General features: G+C 42.4%; 1 protein-coding gene across 3 annotated transcripts in view; it reads right to left on the reverse strand.

Annotated features, from left to right (window-relative positions):
- Positions 1–15,876, reverse strand: part of LOC118223762 (sodium-driven chloride bicarbonate exchanger-like) — a 94,482-nt gene that overhangs the window by 36,952 nt on the left and 41,654 nt on the right. For all 3 annotated transcript variants that reach the window (XM_035410729.1, XM_035410730.1, XM_035410731.1), the window contains 6 exons: positions 15,271–15,352; positions 12,147–12,290; positions 11,314–11,452; positions 9,635–9,795; positions 7,776–7,964; positions 3,458–3,546 (listed from right to left, as the gene is read on the reverse strand). In XM_035410729.1, coding sequence (XP_035266620.1) covers positions 3,458–3,546; positions 7,776–7,964; positions 9,635–9,795; positions 11,314–11,452; positions 12,147–12,290; positions 15,271–15,352 — 804 coding nt within the window. The remainder of the gene's footprint in view (positions 1–3,457; positions 3,547–7,775; positions 7,965–9,634; positions 9,796–11,313; positions 11,453–12,146; positions 12,291–15,270; positions 15,353–15,876) is intronic.

Here is a 15,876-nt window from a genome sequence, read left to right on the forward strand (position 1 = left end):
TTATGACTCCATTACTTTTATTATCAACTACATTTGAATTTTTAAAAACATTTTATACCCACTTTATACCCCTCTTTGAGGGACAATTTCAATACTATTTTCTATGGTTATTGTTTTACATATCCACTATTTTCCTGTTCATTGGTTTTCAATTTTTCTAACCAGATTCTGAATCATATTTTCTGATTGTTTGTCTCATTTACACATTTTAAAAAATGCAATTCTGTTCAACTTGCTTTTGATTTCATGCCTTTTCCATGGTTAAATAAATACTTATACAGACAACAAAGCATGCACATGAATCCAGATGTTCTGATTGCTTCTTCACTAACAGTAGTGCTCCTGCCCCCTCCAGTGCTTAAACAAGCTAGTTGTTTATGAATATGTAGGCTACGCAATCAGACATATCACTCACCCCAATTACATGTTAGCTTCTTCGAACATACAGGTCTGATTTTCATTATAGCAGAGAAACTGCTGTGGCTAACAGCCTAACTGAAACAGAAGCCTGAGTAATACTTATTTTCTAGCTCACAAGGAAAGATTTTGCTTTTTAAAATACTTCATAGAGTTATGGTAAGGCAGACTGATCAATATATACACAAATATCAGAATAATTATGAATAATCTAATCTTAATTAATCCTCACTACACTAAATTCATCCTCCCTAAAATAAAATCAGTTTATTTATGTAATGTGAAGTTTGGATTGAGATCAACTCCATTTCTAAAGTAATATTATAAGAGTGTACTAGTTAGAATACAATCCACCAGGAAGTTCACTTCCAGCTTCAAATCAAGATTACACGAAAAGGGTACAATTACAGATAAGCGTTTCTACCTATCGGATTATTTTAGGTCTTGGAGTACACTGTGTTCTAGGTCAGGTTATATGAGGTCATTTTTTATATACTTTATCCTTTATATACCTTGACTATTTAGAATCCAAGGTAAAATGAATAAAACCATCTCTTAAAGCAATATTTTGAATACAGATTTCTGAAAACTCAGAGCTAAATACGTTTTTCTCACATTGAGCACCCAGACTGAATCCCTCTACCACATGGTGGCAGGCCACATCCTGCACAAATTTTATTTTGACTATTTCATTTGGCAGGCAGTCTTATCCAAAACCACTTACAAGGCCTTTGTGTACACAGTAAAGTGTATATTTAAATATATTTAAGTGGGATTTTTTTCTACTTCTATATAAGTAGCTCTCAATATCTATAGTGTCAAAATGAAATTAAGATATCTTCAAAATTATATTAAAAACAAAAACTTGAAAAGGACTTAATTGATAGAAATTCACCCCCTTGACAACCTAAACTGGCCCTGTGTATTCCATTTTATTGACAGCTCATATTGCACACATTAACATGTCGATATTGAATCCACCTCTGTTAAATTCCATGTTTCACAACTGAAACGGCAGATCAGATCAGTCTGCCATAAAGACCAAGCAATTGTTTGTGGAAAATTGAGACGAAATTGTTAGTAGGCAAAAAGCTCTATAAGGTTATCAAAAGAGGTTATCAAAACCTTCCTAGGAGCACTGTAACAATTAAAAAAAAAAAAATATGGCACAACCAAGACAATACCAAGATCAGGCCATCCCCCCAAACTGAGAAAACAGATGTAGAGGGCAACTGTCAGAGAAATTACCAAGAGGCCAGCTACAATATTGACAGAGTGAGTTACAGAGCTCATTGGCAAAAATGGGAAAAAGGTCCAGAGATCAACAATCTCTTCTGCACTTCACAGATTTGGTCTCTGTGTTACAAGACGGAAGTGCGACACAATTATGAATTCTAGAGAAACAAATCAAATATGACTGTGTATAAATGAGATTCAGAACTCTAGTACCAGAGCACACAATGTGACATAAAAATGTGCAGCCATCTTCTCACCCCTAGATTCATATTAAATTGCTGTACTGCATAGTCCATTAATGCAATATCATTATGTAACATTTCTTTTCTTTGAGCACAATGAATGAGCAAATTTGAAATCATCTTGCAGAGCCAACACAAAATAACACAATCTTACATAAAACATTTCGGTACATAATGTCACCAGAAAGGTGCCTATTCTTCATCCTGGCAGATAAAAGAAAGGGTCCTTCTGCTGATGTAACATCCTGTTTGAATGATATGAAACAAACCAAAATAAAATGAGTCAAGTTACAGCTGCCAAGGCTCTGAAGATCCCCTACTCTACACGGTCAAAACTGCTCAAAGAAGGGACATGGTCATGTTAAATATGAATGGGGACCAGCAAGACTGGTTTGAGTACACCAATGAAGGTGAAGGAATGGGCTTTAACAAACAGAAACATTGCTATAACGTTGCAGCCACATCACATAATGATTGAGTGAAATGGCTCTTTATTCATCAGAACTATCCATGACATATTTTGGCTACACATGCAAAATAACAAGCTGCCATGTAACTGATACATACAGCCTATGTTCACAGGCAGCATCATATTGTGCTTCATGTACCAGAAATACTCATTCCAAAAAAAAAAATGTTTTTTTTTAATGACGTGGGTAAGATTGTTTCACTTTACAGTGCTAATAAAAGTATTTCATTGTAAGTTGTGTTTAAAAACAAACACCATGGTTTGTTTTCTGATAGGATGTTAATAGAATGTGTCTGTAATTAATTTATTAATTAATATCCTTAACACAAATTTGTTTGTTCTGTTCATTTGTATGCACTCCGCTTCCATTAATCCATATGTAAGCATTAAACTGTGACAGATGCTATTCATACACGCCAGCGACATTGTATCTAGAGGCTTCATGGCAATGGGGTGCAATGTTCCATAATTCCTTCATTCAAGACCACAAGACATTATAATTCACCTATGGAAACACAGTTGGCTGCATGCACATGTAATATATTTGTTGGTATGTAGAATCACGTGCTGAAGGAGTTTGGTTTGTTTACCTCTCAGCTAAGAGGCCATTTAAGGACTGATTTACAATGATTACTCACAGCTACTTACAGTACTTACAGTAAGTATAAACCTATAGGCTACACTAAGCCGATTCATTCTTTAAGTAGCAACACCTCTAAATCTGTCCTTGCAAAGTTTATTTTCCTGTAAACTGCAGGTCATGCAAAGTCTTCACACTCTTTCACAAGGCCATAAGTGTCATAAGATTTATAAGCATGCTAAATTGCATTTCAGAGCATTGTGGATCTGGGCTAAATTATTTCCTGTGTAGGGACGGCAACAGTAGCCGCAGTGTATGGGGGGATTGTCCGGTACACCCTCAGAGGAAAACCATTAATCCCCCCACACAAAGCCATCGGATGCCAGCCCCTCCCCAGTTACCGAACCACCCCCGCCCCCCTCCAGACCCTGGACCTTGGAAATAAGAAATAAGATGTCCGCCACTGATCGCAACCTAGCGATGATGGCAGGGCCGTGCGCTCCCGTGTCTTACCTTGCTGAAGTCCACTGCACTGTTCTCCCGGCTGACATCACCCTTCCCCTCAGTGGAGCAAGGCTGAGGTTGAGGGGGGATCATCTGACCTGGGTCAAACGGAAGAGTGGACACAGTTACTCACTGGTTCTGCTTCGTCACCCAGCAATATGGGTTCTAGAAAGCATCACAGAAGTGTTTTCAGTTTTTAATAAATTGCACTGCTTTTTGCGTTCATCATTTGAGGGATTCTTGTGATCAGGGTTAATGCATCCGGTCTCACAAATGGAATCATCTGCTCAGCAAGCTTGAAGCGTGGCATACTGTATCTAAGACTGGCAACATGATCATGATCATGAGGATCATGAAGAGTAGACAGAGCATGTGATTGACAGGTAGAGGTAATGAGAGGTAGAGGTCTGCATCCTGACATGAAACTCGAAGGAGCCCAAAGGTACAGTCTATGCTGTGATTTTGTCAGGAATCGGGCCTATTTTTGGCTCCGTGATGCCAGATCACAACAGGCATGGGCAAGTGCTGACAATGCGAAAGTTTACAAACTGTAGCATAGCAACACTTTTACCAGCTGTTTACAATGATTGACAACAATGGCGCAAAGTTACAATTTTTTTTGTTGTTGTACTGTTATGCTCAACTAGCAAATAAAAGCAGTTGCATTTGACCACACAGAAGAGATAAACTTCACATAATGTTCGACAGAAGGAAAAACCGCAATTAAGCTAGCTGGCTAGCCTGTTCTGATCATTATGAATGTTACAATACAAATTAATCCACTATTTTACAAACTGAAGCAAACCGCTAGTGGGACTCCCTAACTGAAAAGCCAGAGGTCAATTCAACTTTAGCACAGTGGTAAGTGTGGCCACCTCTCAACCAGGAAGCCTGAGTTTATGGCTCACCGTGATACACTATGCAAACACATACTGAAAGGAAGAGGAAGTCACTCCTATGCTGTTTGTTGTAAAGGGGCAAGTGACAAACTTAACGGCACATTTAACAGAAGAAAAAACATGTTTAAAAAACCAGCATGAAAACTCAAATATGGTTGTAATTTACTAGTCGAGCATAACAGTACACTATAAAAACCAGAAGCCTTGCTTTGCACTATTATTGTCAATCGTAGTTATCAGCTGGTGGAAGTCCTGTTCCACCCCACTCTGTGATCGCAAGCACCCCCACTAGCAGCTTTCCTGTGGGAAACACTACATTATTTTCTATTGTGCTGCAAGGCATTGTTGACTTGTTATTGATTGGGCCCTTTCGTGTTCAGGCTAAAAATTTGGCTCGAGCTTGTCGGGCTGGTTTGTGTTGAGGCATAAAGAGCTTTAGCCCGATGCAGACCTCTAATGTGTGTGAGTACAGTAGGGAACTTTACATGTGCATCCATTATGACTTCAGTGCCGCTGATCTCCAGGACAGATCAACACAAACATGAACAGCCAGACTGAGATCACAGGTCACAATGAAAAAGAAACAATGTGTAGTATAGTGGTTAGAGAGCTGGGCTTATAACCTGAATGTTGCAGGTCTGATTTCCAGGTAGGAGTCCTAGGGTTGCCAGACATCCAGTTTTCGACCAGAATTTCCGGTTTTCAAATAATTTGTACTGGTCCAGTTTGTGGTCCTGACCGGACAATGTAATGTCTGGTCTGAGAAATTAATGGAATAAATTTTTCGGTAGTTTGAAATGAATTTGTCTGCCAGTGACTCCCTGGTTCAACAGAACATTCCCCTGTCTAATGTTTGAGGTTAACCCCCCAAGTCGTTCATGATTATGCTTCCAGCTCTGCACGTTGTCTGGTTTCGACAAATTATAAATCTGGCAACTGTAGGTAGGACTCTGCAGTTGTACCCCTGAGCAAGGCTACTGCATTGTTACATAATATCCAGCAGTATAAATGGATCCTATTTAACAATGCAATAGTTGTTGGATAGTAGAGTCTGTTAAATGGTGGTAATGTAATGTAGCAATAAGACCGTATGCAAATGCTAATTTCATTGTTTGATCCGAGCACAGGTAAGTACATGTAGCAACCGAAAGTCACTAAATAAATAGCACACTAATTGAGGTTGGGTTCATATGCTAGTTAACGTGAAGTCAGTTACGGTGCACCAGCTGGGAGATTGGGTGTTTCCAACAATTGAAATACCCATCTACTGCCCATGAATAAACACCAATTTCACAACCCCTTTAGATAAAGCATATGAGTGAAACTCTGGCAGCATCAAATGCATGGTTTACTACTGTATTAGTCATTAGTCACTGACTACACCTACTGCTGCTTGTTAAAAATAGTTTTTGGACTAAGCACTATAGTGCAATTAATATGGTCATGGCTTAAAACCTACACAAATTCATTTATAAAATAAAAAATGATTTACTAAAAGGGTTTATGAGGTTTTTCATTTGACGGAACAAGCAGTTGAATCATAAAAACTTGGTAAAGAAAGTTGTACAACTTGCTTCCTAAACATAATTCCTGTGAAAGGTGTATAGGCTTTTCACTAGATGAGTAATTGAAGGCATGTCCATCAATATTTACCAATTACGGCAGTATAAAGATTTCTTTATAATAATAACAAAAAATAATAAGCACCACGATAATTATCATCATTATCATCATCGTCGTCATTGCCATCATCATAATGCAAATATCCATAATTGTGAAATATGCATTACAGCTGCCTGGGAAACTTCACCTGGAGGATAAATGCAAACAAAAATGCCTCGAGTCATTTTAATGTACTCATTCTGTAAATATAAAATGGAGTCAAATCGGGAGCTACAATGATGCAATCTGAGCCAATACCTGTGACCTGCAGTGTTCTCTGAGAGGCAGATACACACATGAACTGACTGAGTCTGTGGAAAAAGACCTGGCACTGCCCTTTGGAGACCTGCCCTTTACCCCAACAACACGGACAGACACAAGGGCAAACTGGGAGAATACCGCTTTCACAAGTTATGTTCTAGGAAGGCATAGGAGATAAAGTCTGTCAAGGTTTCAGTTGCCTGCTTCAGGATCGTCTTCCTTGTCCAGGGGCTGGATATCGGAGATATCCACGGCACAGTGGGGGCTGGGACTGCCTGTCGGGGGTCTGTGGTGCGCTTTGGCAGGGGGGATGTGGGCGGTGGATGAGGGCGAGAGTGGAGTGGAGGTGGAGACGCAGCGAGGGCAACAGAGGGGCCACGGAACGCAGGACAAGACCTGCCCGTCTCCCCCAGACCCAGCTGCCTTAAATGAGCCCCACAGGGAGGACATGAGGGCAGAACACAGAGGTGAGGCTCCTGACAGAGACACGCACACATGCATGCACACACACATGCACGCACGCACGCAGACACACACACACACACACACACACACACACATGCAGGCATGCATGCATACACACACACCCACACACACACCAAGAGAAGAAAGGGGAGAGACAAAGACCGAGACACTGAAAAGAAGGACAAATGCGGACAATGCACAGTACAATGAAAGAGTACACAGTAGTGCTATAATCTAAAGAGCCATTAGGAATCTTTCAGTCTTTCAGAGGAGGATATTGTCATACGGTTTGTAATACCCACAAACATATGCACACAAACACAACCACACGCATGCACACAAAATGAATTGGGTACACATAAATGCTATGATATAAGCTAGGAATAACTCATTAGCATTACTATGAGAAACAGCACTCTATATAATGGGTAACTATAATATCTCTTTTGGAAAAAAATGCTAATCTGTTGAGTGAACATCAACACCACTCTACTCTGAAACCTAGGCTCTAGAACATCAAACACCTTGGCAACACACAGTATATAGGCAGCTGCACAGCCAATCACTGCTCACAGGCTAAAAACACTCCTTCCAGGAGCTGCTTTCTTCCTACACTGCTCTTGTGTTTTTTAATAAGAATAAACCCAGAGTGGAGCCAGTGGTTAGCGAGCTAGCCTTTTAATGGGAATGTACAGTCAATGGACAAGATGTAGATAAGATGCCCCAAAACCAGCTATTCATGTTTCCCTGGGCAAGGGCCTCTGGTGTAAACAGGGTAACTAAGACTGAAACATATCTGTAACCAGGGGCACTGTCAGACTGAAATACTTCTGTAACCAGGGGCACTGTCAGACTGAAATACTTCTGTAACCAGGGGCACTGTAAGACTGAAATACTTCTGTAACCAGGGGCACTGTAAGACTGAAATACTTCTGTGACCAGGAGCACTGTAAGACTGAAATACTTCTGTAACCAGGGGCACTGTAAGACTGAAATACTTCTGTAACCAGGGGCACTGTAAGAGGGTCAGATTGGCTCACCGTTTTTGTCCATGGAGTGGGGCTCGGACTGTTTCTTGCCGATGTCAGCGAAGGAGCGCACAATGGGGATCCGATTGGCCAGCTTCTTCTGGTTCTGGTGGTGGTGCTGCTTGAGGAGCGCATCTCGGATCTTCTTCCGGACGTCCTCCTCCAACTGGCCTGAGGAGTCCTGCTGGTCCAGAATCATGTCTGAGGACAAGAGAACCAATTTTAAAATGAAAATATCCATTTTGTTAGATTTGTGGACAGGTCACCAAGATGGTGCAGTACACACTAACAACATCCTGAAAAGCCTAAGAACAATTTGGGAGCCAGCCACCACATTAATGAATACCTCGCTATAATATAATGATGATAATCATTATTCATAAAGGATTTACCTTTCATGATAATGAAATCACATTCCAAATAAAATGAGAAAGAGAAGAAAAAAGAAAATAATGGAACAAATAATAGAAAACAAGGAGAAAAGGGAAATACTAGAAACAATAAATAAATAAATAACATTTATAAACGACTAATAAACTTACACTGTTCATTAAAAATAAAGGATTATGGCTGTGCACTATCAACCGACAGAGATTAAAGTACAGAGAGGATGGCCCATGAGGCATTAACTGTATGTGTCTTTATTAATAACTGGTAATCGAAATTAGGAAATAAATCAAGCAAAACATGCACTGACAGAGGGATCTAAGTGGGTCATTGCTAATTTAAAAAAGACTGGTCCGAGCTCCTTCAGCATGCTGTTTCATGAATGATGGTAAAAAAAAGTCATTTAGCCAGTTTTTTTCTGATTCATTATTTCATTGTATCAGGAACATTCTGAGGACAAAGGGGACCAGATTTAATGAGGCTGACATTCAGGCATCCTGGCACATACTCTATCACTACTGGAATATATGATAAAATGGATGGTAAATTAATTATAATTTCAGAGTAAGCTATATGTTTTCTGGGGAAATAATGTAGTCAGTGGCCATTAATATGAGCTTTTCATATTAATAAATCCTTAAATGTATATTCCAGTTGCACAACAGCCACAGTCAAGGCTGGAAACAGCAGATCAGCTTAATTATAAAAATGCACAGTTTTTTCATCCATGTAATGGATAGAAAATCATGTTTTAGATTTTGAGATCAAGTACAGTAGAATTAGTTTTTCAAATGTTCTGTTCTTTTTTTAGTCTTTCACATTTCAAACCTGTGCTGTATGTTCCAGTGCTTCAGCAAACTTTCATACATCAGTTTTTTTTCATGTTCAAACTTTCCAGGAGCCATTAGTGCAAAATAATGTTCTGGGGGCATCTTCTCTGCAGTGGTATTCTCAGTGGGGGTGTGCCTGATAGGACTGAATACATGTATCCACTTCGGAAGTCTTTACACTGGTAAATTTATTGTAATTTTAAAAACACATTCTCTTGTCATTTTCTGCAAAAACACACAAAATGGATATATGAGACGCTATATCTTCTTAACTGATATTCTGTAATAAATAATGGCCTATTGTGTAGCATATTTATGGGTATCTAATGATTACAAAAGCAATATGAAGTTAACAGGGAAATGGAGAGGCTTGATGACACTGTTAAAAGTACTGTTGTGACAAAGCTCAGAAACAGTAAGACCAAATCTTGCTCTTTCATTGTATTAGAACTTTTGCAGTAATCCCTCTCCACCTTAGCTAATGTGTGGTGAGCGTTCTGCCGCAAAATGGCTGCCGTGCATCTCTCAGGTGGGTGCTACACGTTGGTGGTGGGTGAGGTGAGTTCCTGGCCTGTGCCGAGTGTGCAGCAGGACGTCTGCAGTAGACGAGCAGATATCGGTGGGTGTGGTTGCCGGAGGCCCTGCGGTCAGTACCTGCGATCTCCTCCAGCGAATTCGCTCTCATGTCCAGCAGCACGGTGCCGTTGAGGATGCAGCTGCGCAGCTCGAACAGGCTGTGCAGGGACAGCGTGGCCACGTAGGGCTTGCTCCAGCGCTCCCCGCCGTCCTCCACGTCCTCCTCAAACTTCAGCCACCTGCGCGTGGGATAACAGCAAGCGGTCAGCGCCGATGGAGCACCCAGAGCCCGCTGCGGAACAGCACCGCCCTGAGGGGTTCGCTCTCGAGCTCTGAGACCAGCCGCTCAGACAGCAAACCCGCGAGTGAGAGAGATTACGCACCGCCGGCACCTGTCGAGAAATACAGCGTTCCCCTAGGGGAGCTTTTGAAATGGGCTTTTTCAGAGTGACAGCCGATGTGGCTAGTGGATGAGGAAATGCACCTCATTTTTTACAAGCCACAAAATTCTTCTATGACAAATGAAACATAAACATTGTACTAGTTTCATTCATATTAGCGTTATTAGGTTTGGAGTCTCAGGTTTGTGAAAGGCCTGCTCAGAAGTCACTAAGGGAATGCTGTACAAATAAGGCTAAAGCGAGAGGGTGATCACTCTTAACCTGTGCCTGTTTTTTTTTTTTTTTTTTAAATATGTTTTTTGGGCTTTTTCAGCTTTATTAGTACAGTGTAGAGAGACAGGAAGAACTAGGAGGAGAGAGATGCGACAAAGGTTGGCGGTCGGACTTGAACCGCCGACATCGCGGCTCACAATGAAAGCGCTCTATGGGCTACGCCACTGGAGGCCCCCGAACCTGTGCCTGTTTAAAAGCAAATCACAAACCATTTGGAGTCCCGTTTACACTTTGGCTTCCAAGCACTGCTCATGCAACACACTTTAATGGGGCTCTATTTAACCTTCACCCCAGTGGTTAGACAACCCTCCCTCTTTATCCAGTGTTAACTCTGTCAGGCGACAACAGCAGCAGCTGCTTTGGAGAAATCACAGTCATCACACTCTCTAAAAGGACGAAAATCAGATCATTAGCATTAAGTGCAATTTTCAATCTGCAGCACATGTTAACACGGCCTATAAGTAGTAAAAACAATGTCACACGTACTGTAAATATATAAACAAACAGAAAGGATGTTCATTGAACAGACTACAGTATCGGAGCACATAGCACATAGAGGCTTGATTCACTGAGACCAGAAAGTGATTGCTGTGTTTCATGGCTTTGCCACCATTAGCTTATGAATTCTGAGACAGGATTTTATTGACAGGGTAATCCAAATAGCGAACCAAAATAGTGTTAAGGCCCAACAGCAACCAAAGATCATCGGTTTATTAACACAGCTGTAGTGTTGTTCTGACCAGACCAGGCATCACAGGTGAGCTAACTCACAGTATGCATGATATGCATGCTAATATCCATGTGGACAAGTACACTCAGCTTTTTTTTTTAGCAGACAGGCCCACTCTCCTTTGGGATTTCTTGTTTTATTCAGACAGGCAGAACAGGGATGAGAGCTCATGGTAAGGATCGAACCCCTGTCCAGGTATAGGGAGACGCACACGGCTGCCTATGGACTGGACCACACGTCTCGCCCAAGCATGCTGTCCTTTTAAAGCAGCTGAATGAAGTGTAACTAACTGCAGGGGTAGCTGGCCGTCAATAAGCACAGGGGCCTTGGGGGCGGCGCGTGTGCTGCGCTACCTGGCGGTCTCCCTCCACTCCGCGTCCTCCCCTTCACGCAGACAGATCTCGTCCAGCTCGGTGAAGAGGTCGTGAGGGATGTGCTCTTCGTCATCGTCTTCGGTCCCCAAGAGGAACTGCACTCTTTGTGACGGGGTGTCTGTGGTGCGCAGAGAAAGGTCATTGCTCAGAAATACTTTCGAGGAACTGTTTAAACAGCCAAAAAGGCACTGGGGCACACCATATTCTTTCAGTTATAGATGATTTTTAAAGGACACCTAGTGCTGTTTTTTTTTATTTGTTCACCTTACAATTGTAACAGTTACCATGCTTATCAAACTACACTTTGAAATTAATGTTGATATTTTGTGGATGTATTTGAAAATGAAGTAAAATATTTAATTAAATGTATGAAGTATGAAGTCAGCTGCGATTAAAGTGCCATTGTATGAATGTTTGGCACTACACTGAGTATCCGCCCAAACAATTTCCCCACGTTCTGTGTTATTGTAGAACACTTGCAGAATCCATTTAAGATGACGCAAACACAGTTGCTTGCATGTTTTCACACAAGTGAGTCAGAAACTTCCAGAACTGCGGTGCGATCAGCGCGAGGACACGCAGCTGAGGTCTCAGCTTCAGCTGGCGAGGAGTCGGCCGCACAGCAGGAAGAAAACGAGCAGCGTGAATCACTGCTGGTGCTCCGCGGCCTTCTGGAACGCGCAAAGCACAACAGCACTGAACTGAATAAATAAATAAATGCCCCTCTTTTCTTAGCCGAACCGTGCCAACTCCCGCGTTGACGCTCGGTTTAAAAACACAGGGCTCAGTGCAACATGGGAGCCCGTCCTTACTGTAGCTGGGCGACTCGCGGCCGTCGTCCACGCCCGAATCACGTTCCCTGTCCCTCTTCCGGTGCCTGTGCCCGTGGTGCCGGTGTCTCCGGTGCGGCTTCCGGCCCAGGGGAACGTGCACGCCGATGTAGAGCGTCCGGTGACCTGCGGGTAAGCGGACGCACCATTAGCAAATCGGAGGCGCTCCTGACTAGCGCGCCGCTAATGCGGCTCCAGCACTTCCTCCACGCTAAAGCTGAAAACAAACACATACATAAACGAGAATCGGCATAATCCGGATTTAAAACGTCAAGGTTACTCCAGGGACATTTAATTGAAAGCGGATACACCCCGGGCCACAAAGTGGATTGTCTCTGACATTAACGAGAAAGACATTTGTTAGAATGCTTAAGCTGATGTTGTTCCACTTTCATTAGTTGGCCGTATCTTTATCAAAGCGCTGCTGGGTGCTGAAATCACACGGACCTGGTTCCTGTTACTAATCCTCTTCAACATCTGGTGCCTTTCACCAGCAGCGAGAAAAAAATGGGACAATCACCTAAAAGCACCGAAGAACACTGACAGACCTTTATCTTGGCATGGAAAGGGTATTTTAAACATGGAACAGAGAAACCTTCGGTTGAGCTTGTATAATGAATCTGAATAATCTAGGGCATTGGTGCTGAAGCCGTATAAAAATCTTACTGCTTTTGTACTGTTATACAGTTTACCTACTTACCCATTTTTGAATCCTGATGATATAAGCAATAATGAGCTCAATTCTGTTCTTTTCACAAAAGTAAAATAACCAGATTCAATGTACCACAGATTAACAAAAGATGTAGCACATACGGTGATGCGAAAAAAAGTACACCCTCTTTCAGTTCTTTGATTTTACATATTAGGACACAGCTCACCCTCATCTAGTCCTCACCAAGTCCGAACAGCAGACAAATCTTACCCCACGTGGCAACTAATATGTGACAGATTTTACTTTGTCTCATCATTTGTTCAACCAAAAATAACCCATCATGCAGAAGCCATGTGCAGAAGCAGGACGTGCTGTACGATCAGGATTTCACTATAATAGGCTCGGCTGTGTTCTGTGGCAGGGAAAAGTGACAGATGTCACATCCTTGTGAAGGATGTCACCTGGTAGCCTGTGTCTCACAGTGACAGCACAGGTGTGTTGATGTCCTTTCTCGCCCCCTCTCACCTGTGGGAGGAACACTGCTGATGGCACCATGCCTCTGAGACTCCAGCGACAAGCAAAGGGCTCTCCAAGCCACTAGCCTCCCCAGTGTAAGCAGCACAGCCACCAGTGTCAATCAGCTAGCTACTCAAAACCTCTGTCAGAGATACTGTACTAGAAGGTCTAACAGATTTCACTCCACAGCTGTAGCATTGAAAATTTCATTACTATTGTTCAGACCTGGGTCAAATATGTATTTGTTCTGGATTCTACGCTTTACCGATCGTGTCTGGTGCACTGGAACCAATGAAAAATTGTTAAAAAGTGCAAACCCCGCATTCTGGTCAAATTGGCAGGCTCAGTTACAGCAGGCAAGATAAATAGAGCACAGATTCAAAGTATTTGAATCCAAAACAAATACGTATTTGACCCAGGTCTGCTATTGTTCAGTGCTGGTAGGCAGCTACAGTAATCTGCTAAATCTTCAATACTCCCAATGACTATGACTCTGATTACCCAAGATAAAATGCGATCCGAATCTAGTGCAGGAATGAACCTAGTGTTCTAGCATAGTTTTCTTCCACCTTGAACGTGCGCTTCATTAAATGTAATGCCCAAATAATGAAGATATGCAATGAATTTTAAGCAATATTCTGACAAGTCTGAATTCAGGTTAGGAACCGGCCAGGCCTCGTCACGCTTTGGTGACATCTAAGCGCTTTTGGAACGAGCCGTCGCTCCCCAAAGGAACATGTAAGTGACATCGCGTGGCGCTATCCTGCGCGTAGACGAAGCGTGAGCTGCAGTAGAGCTGTCACACGCATGGCTGAGTCACCTGTCAGCGCGCATCACACAGCGCAGCCACAGAACCACCGCGCGGGCACTAGAATCCGCGCACGGGAAGGGGGGGTGACTCTGACATTGCATAACATGCAGAAAAGGGAAACCTCAAATCTCGCTTCTGCACTGTAATTAGCACTCACTCACACAATCACCTCACCTGGTGATTCAAATTCCTATCCCATAGACACCCTAGACTCCCCTGTAACAAACCAACAATGTTAATGTAATGGATGACAAAGGTTTCTTGCAAACACATCTTGGATTTTACTTCAATTATCAGGAACGCCAACAAATTTCACTGGAACGACTTCAATTTCTCTTCTTAACTGTTCTTCTGAATTATGTGCTCCAATTATTTTTCTCTTTCCTTAACTGACAGTAAAAAATGTTTCTCCAAGCATTTTCAGTGTACCATTTGCAATTAGCAATAATAATATAAAACTCAGTATGGCAGGATGAGAAAACGTTATGAACCAAACAAACAGAATGATGACTTTGAAGAAAACGAAAAGAAAAACGGGGCATGTTTCCCCCCGTTGCGTGAGCGTGGGCGGGAAGATTCTAAAATAGAACGTTTCTGGAGGTCGGTGTGGTGCTGACGTCACCACTCAGGGACCAGGAGCACCGTGCTCTCTCTCTCATCAAAGAGGCCTGCTCTCTCTCTCCCTCTCTCTCTCTCTTTATCTGAGTCCTTTGGTGAGACCGACACATCAATGCGGTTCTGCTCCTCCCCAGACCACATCTGTGAGCCATCGCCTTGGTTTCCAATCCGTAACCACTGAAACCCCTCTCTCAAGTCATTTTTCACCTTTCCTTTAACTATCTAGTCCTTGTATTACTTTTATTTCCTAATATATAAGCACCTTTCCTCTAAGGCCCTAGAAATCCCTACTTCTTATTCTTATTCATTCTCATCTAAACCCACAAACTGTACCTGTGGGGTCAGGGAAACCATCCATAAGCCATGCTGTTTTTTAAATTTAGCGCAACAGTGATGATAGCATCTGTACTCTTGTACTTATTTTCCTGTATAATATTATAAAAACATTTAAAACATCCCTCCGAGATTGCTCTCACAACAGAACTTTTTACTGGAGGGCGTACGCTTACCTTCTAGTTCTTCCTTCTCAAAGTTGGTTTTCAGCAGGGACCTGGTGCCACCTCTGTCGACCACGGCCTCCTCATCGCTCCTCTGTAAAACACAGCCAGTGCCAAATCAGTTCAGGACGCTGCTGTAGGACGCTGCTCATGCGTAATGACACCGTATGATGATGCACCTGTCTTTTTAAATGCTATTTACCTCCATCAAAGAGACATTGGTAACCCTTATATTCACTCTCCCAGGTCTTTGAGTGTCTGAACATGCTGGGCCAAATGTGACGCTTCAGCCAAGTGTAATGATCTGATGTAAAACCTAGTGCCTGTCAAAACTACCATGGCTACTTAGTTTATACCAGGTGACCTTTGCATTCTCTGCCCGTGGGCAGGAAGAGCATCCAGGAATACAAACAGTATGTACTTTCTAAGCCTAACTTCCAAAGACAGTTTCCATGGCAACTAATGTGGTCGATAGGAAGCTGGGGAGCCTTTCTCCTGCGGACGCAGATGAAATTGTTTCAGCGGCTGTATTAGCGACGCTCACACGGCGTGTACCTTGTCCTTACCGATGCTTCGCTCTTCAGCGTGAAAGAAAATTATTTTTAGACCACGTCTGAC

The sequence above is a fragment of the Anguilla anguilla genome, chromosome 3 (assembly GCF_013347855.1).
Source record: "Anguilla anguilla isolate fAngAng1 chromosome 3, fAngAng1.pri, whole genome shotgun sequence".
NCBI classification, from domain to species: domain Eukaryota; kingdom Metazoa; phylum Chordata; class Actinopteri; order Anguilliformes; family Anguillidae; genus Anguilla; species Anguilla anguilla.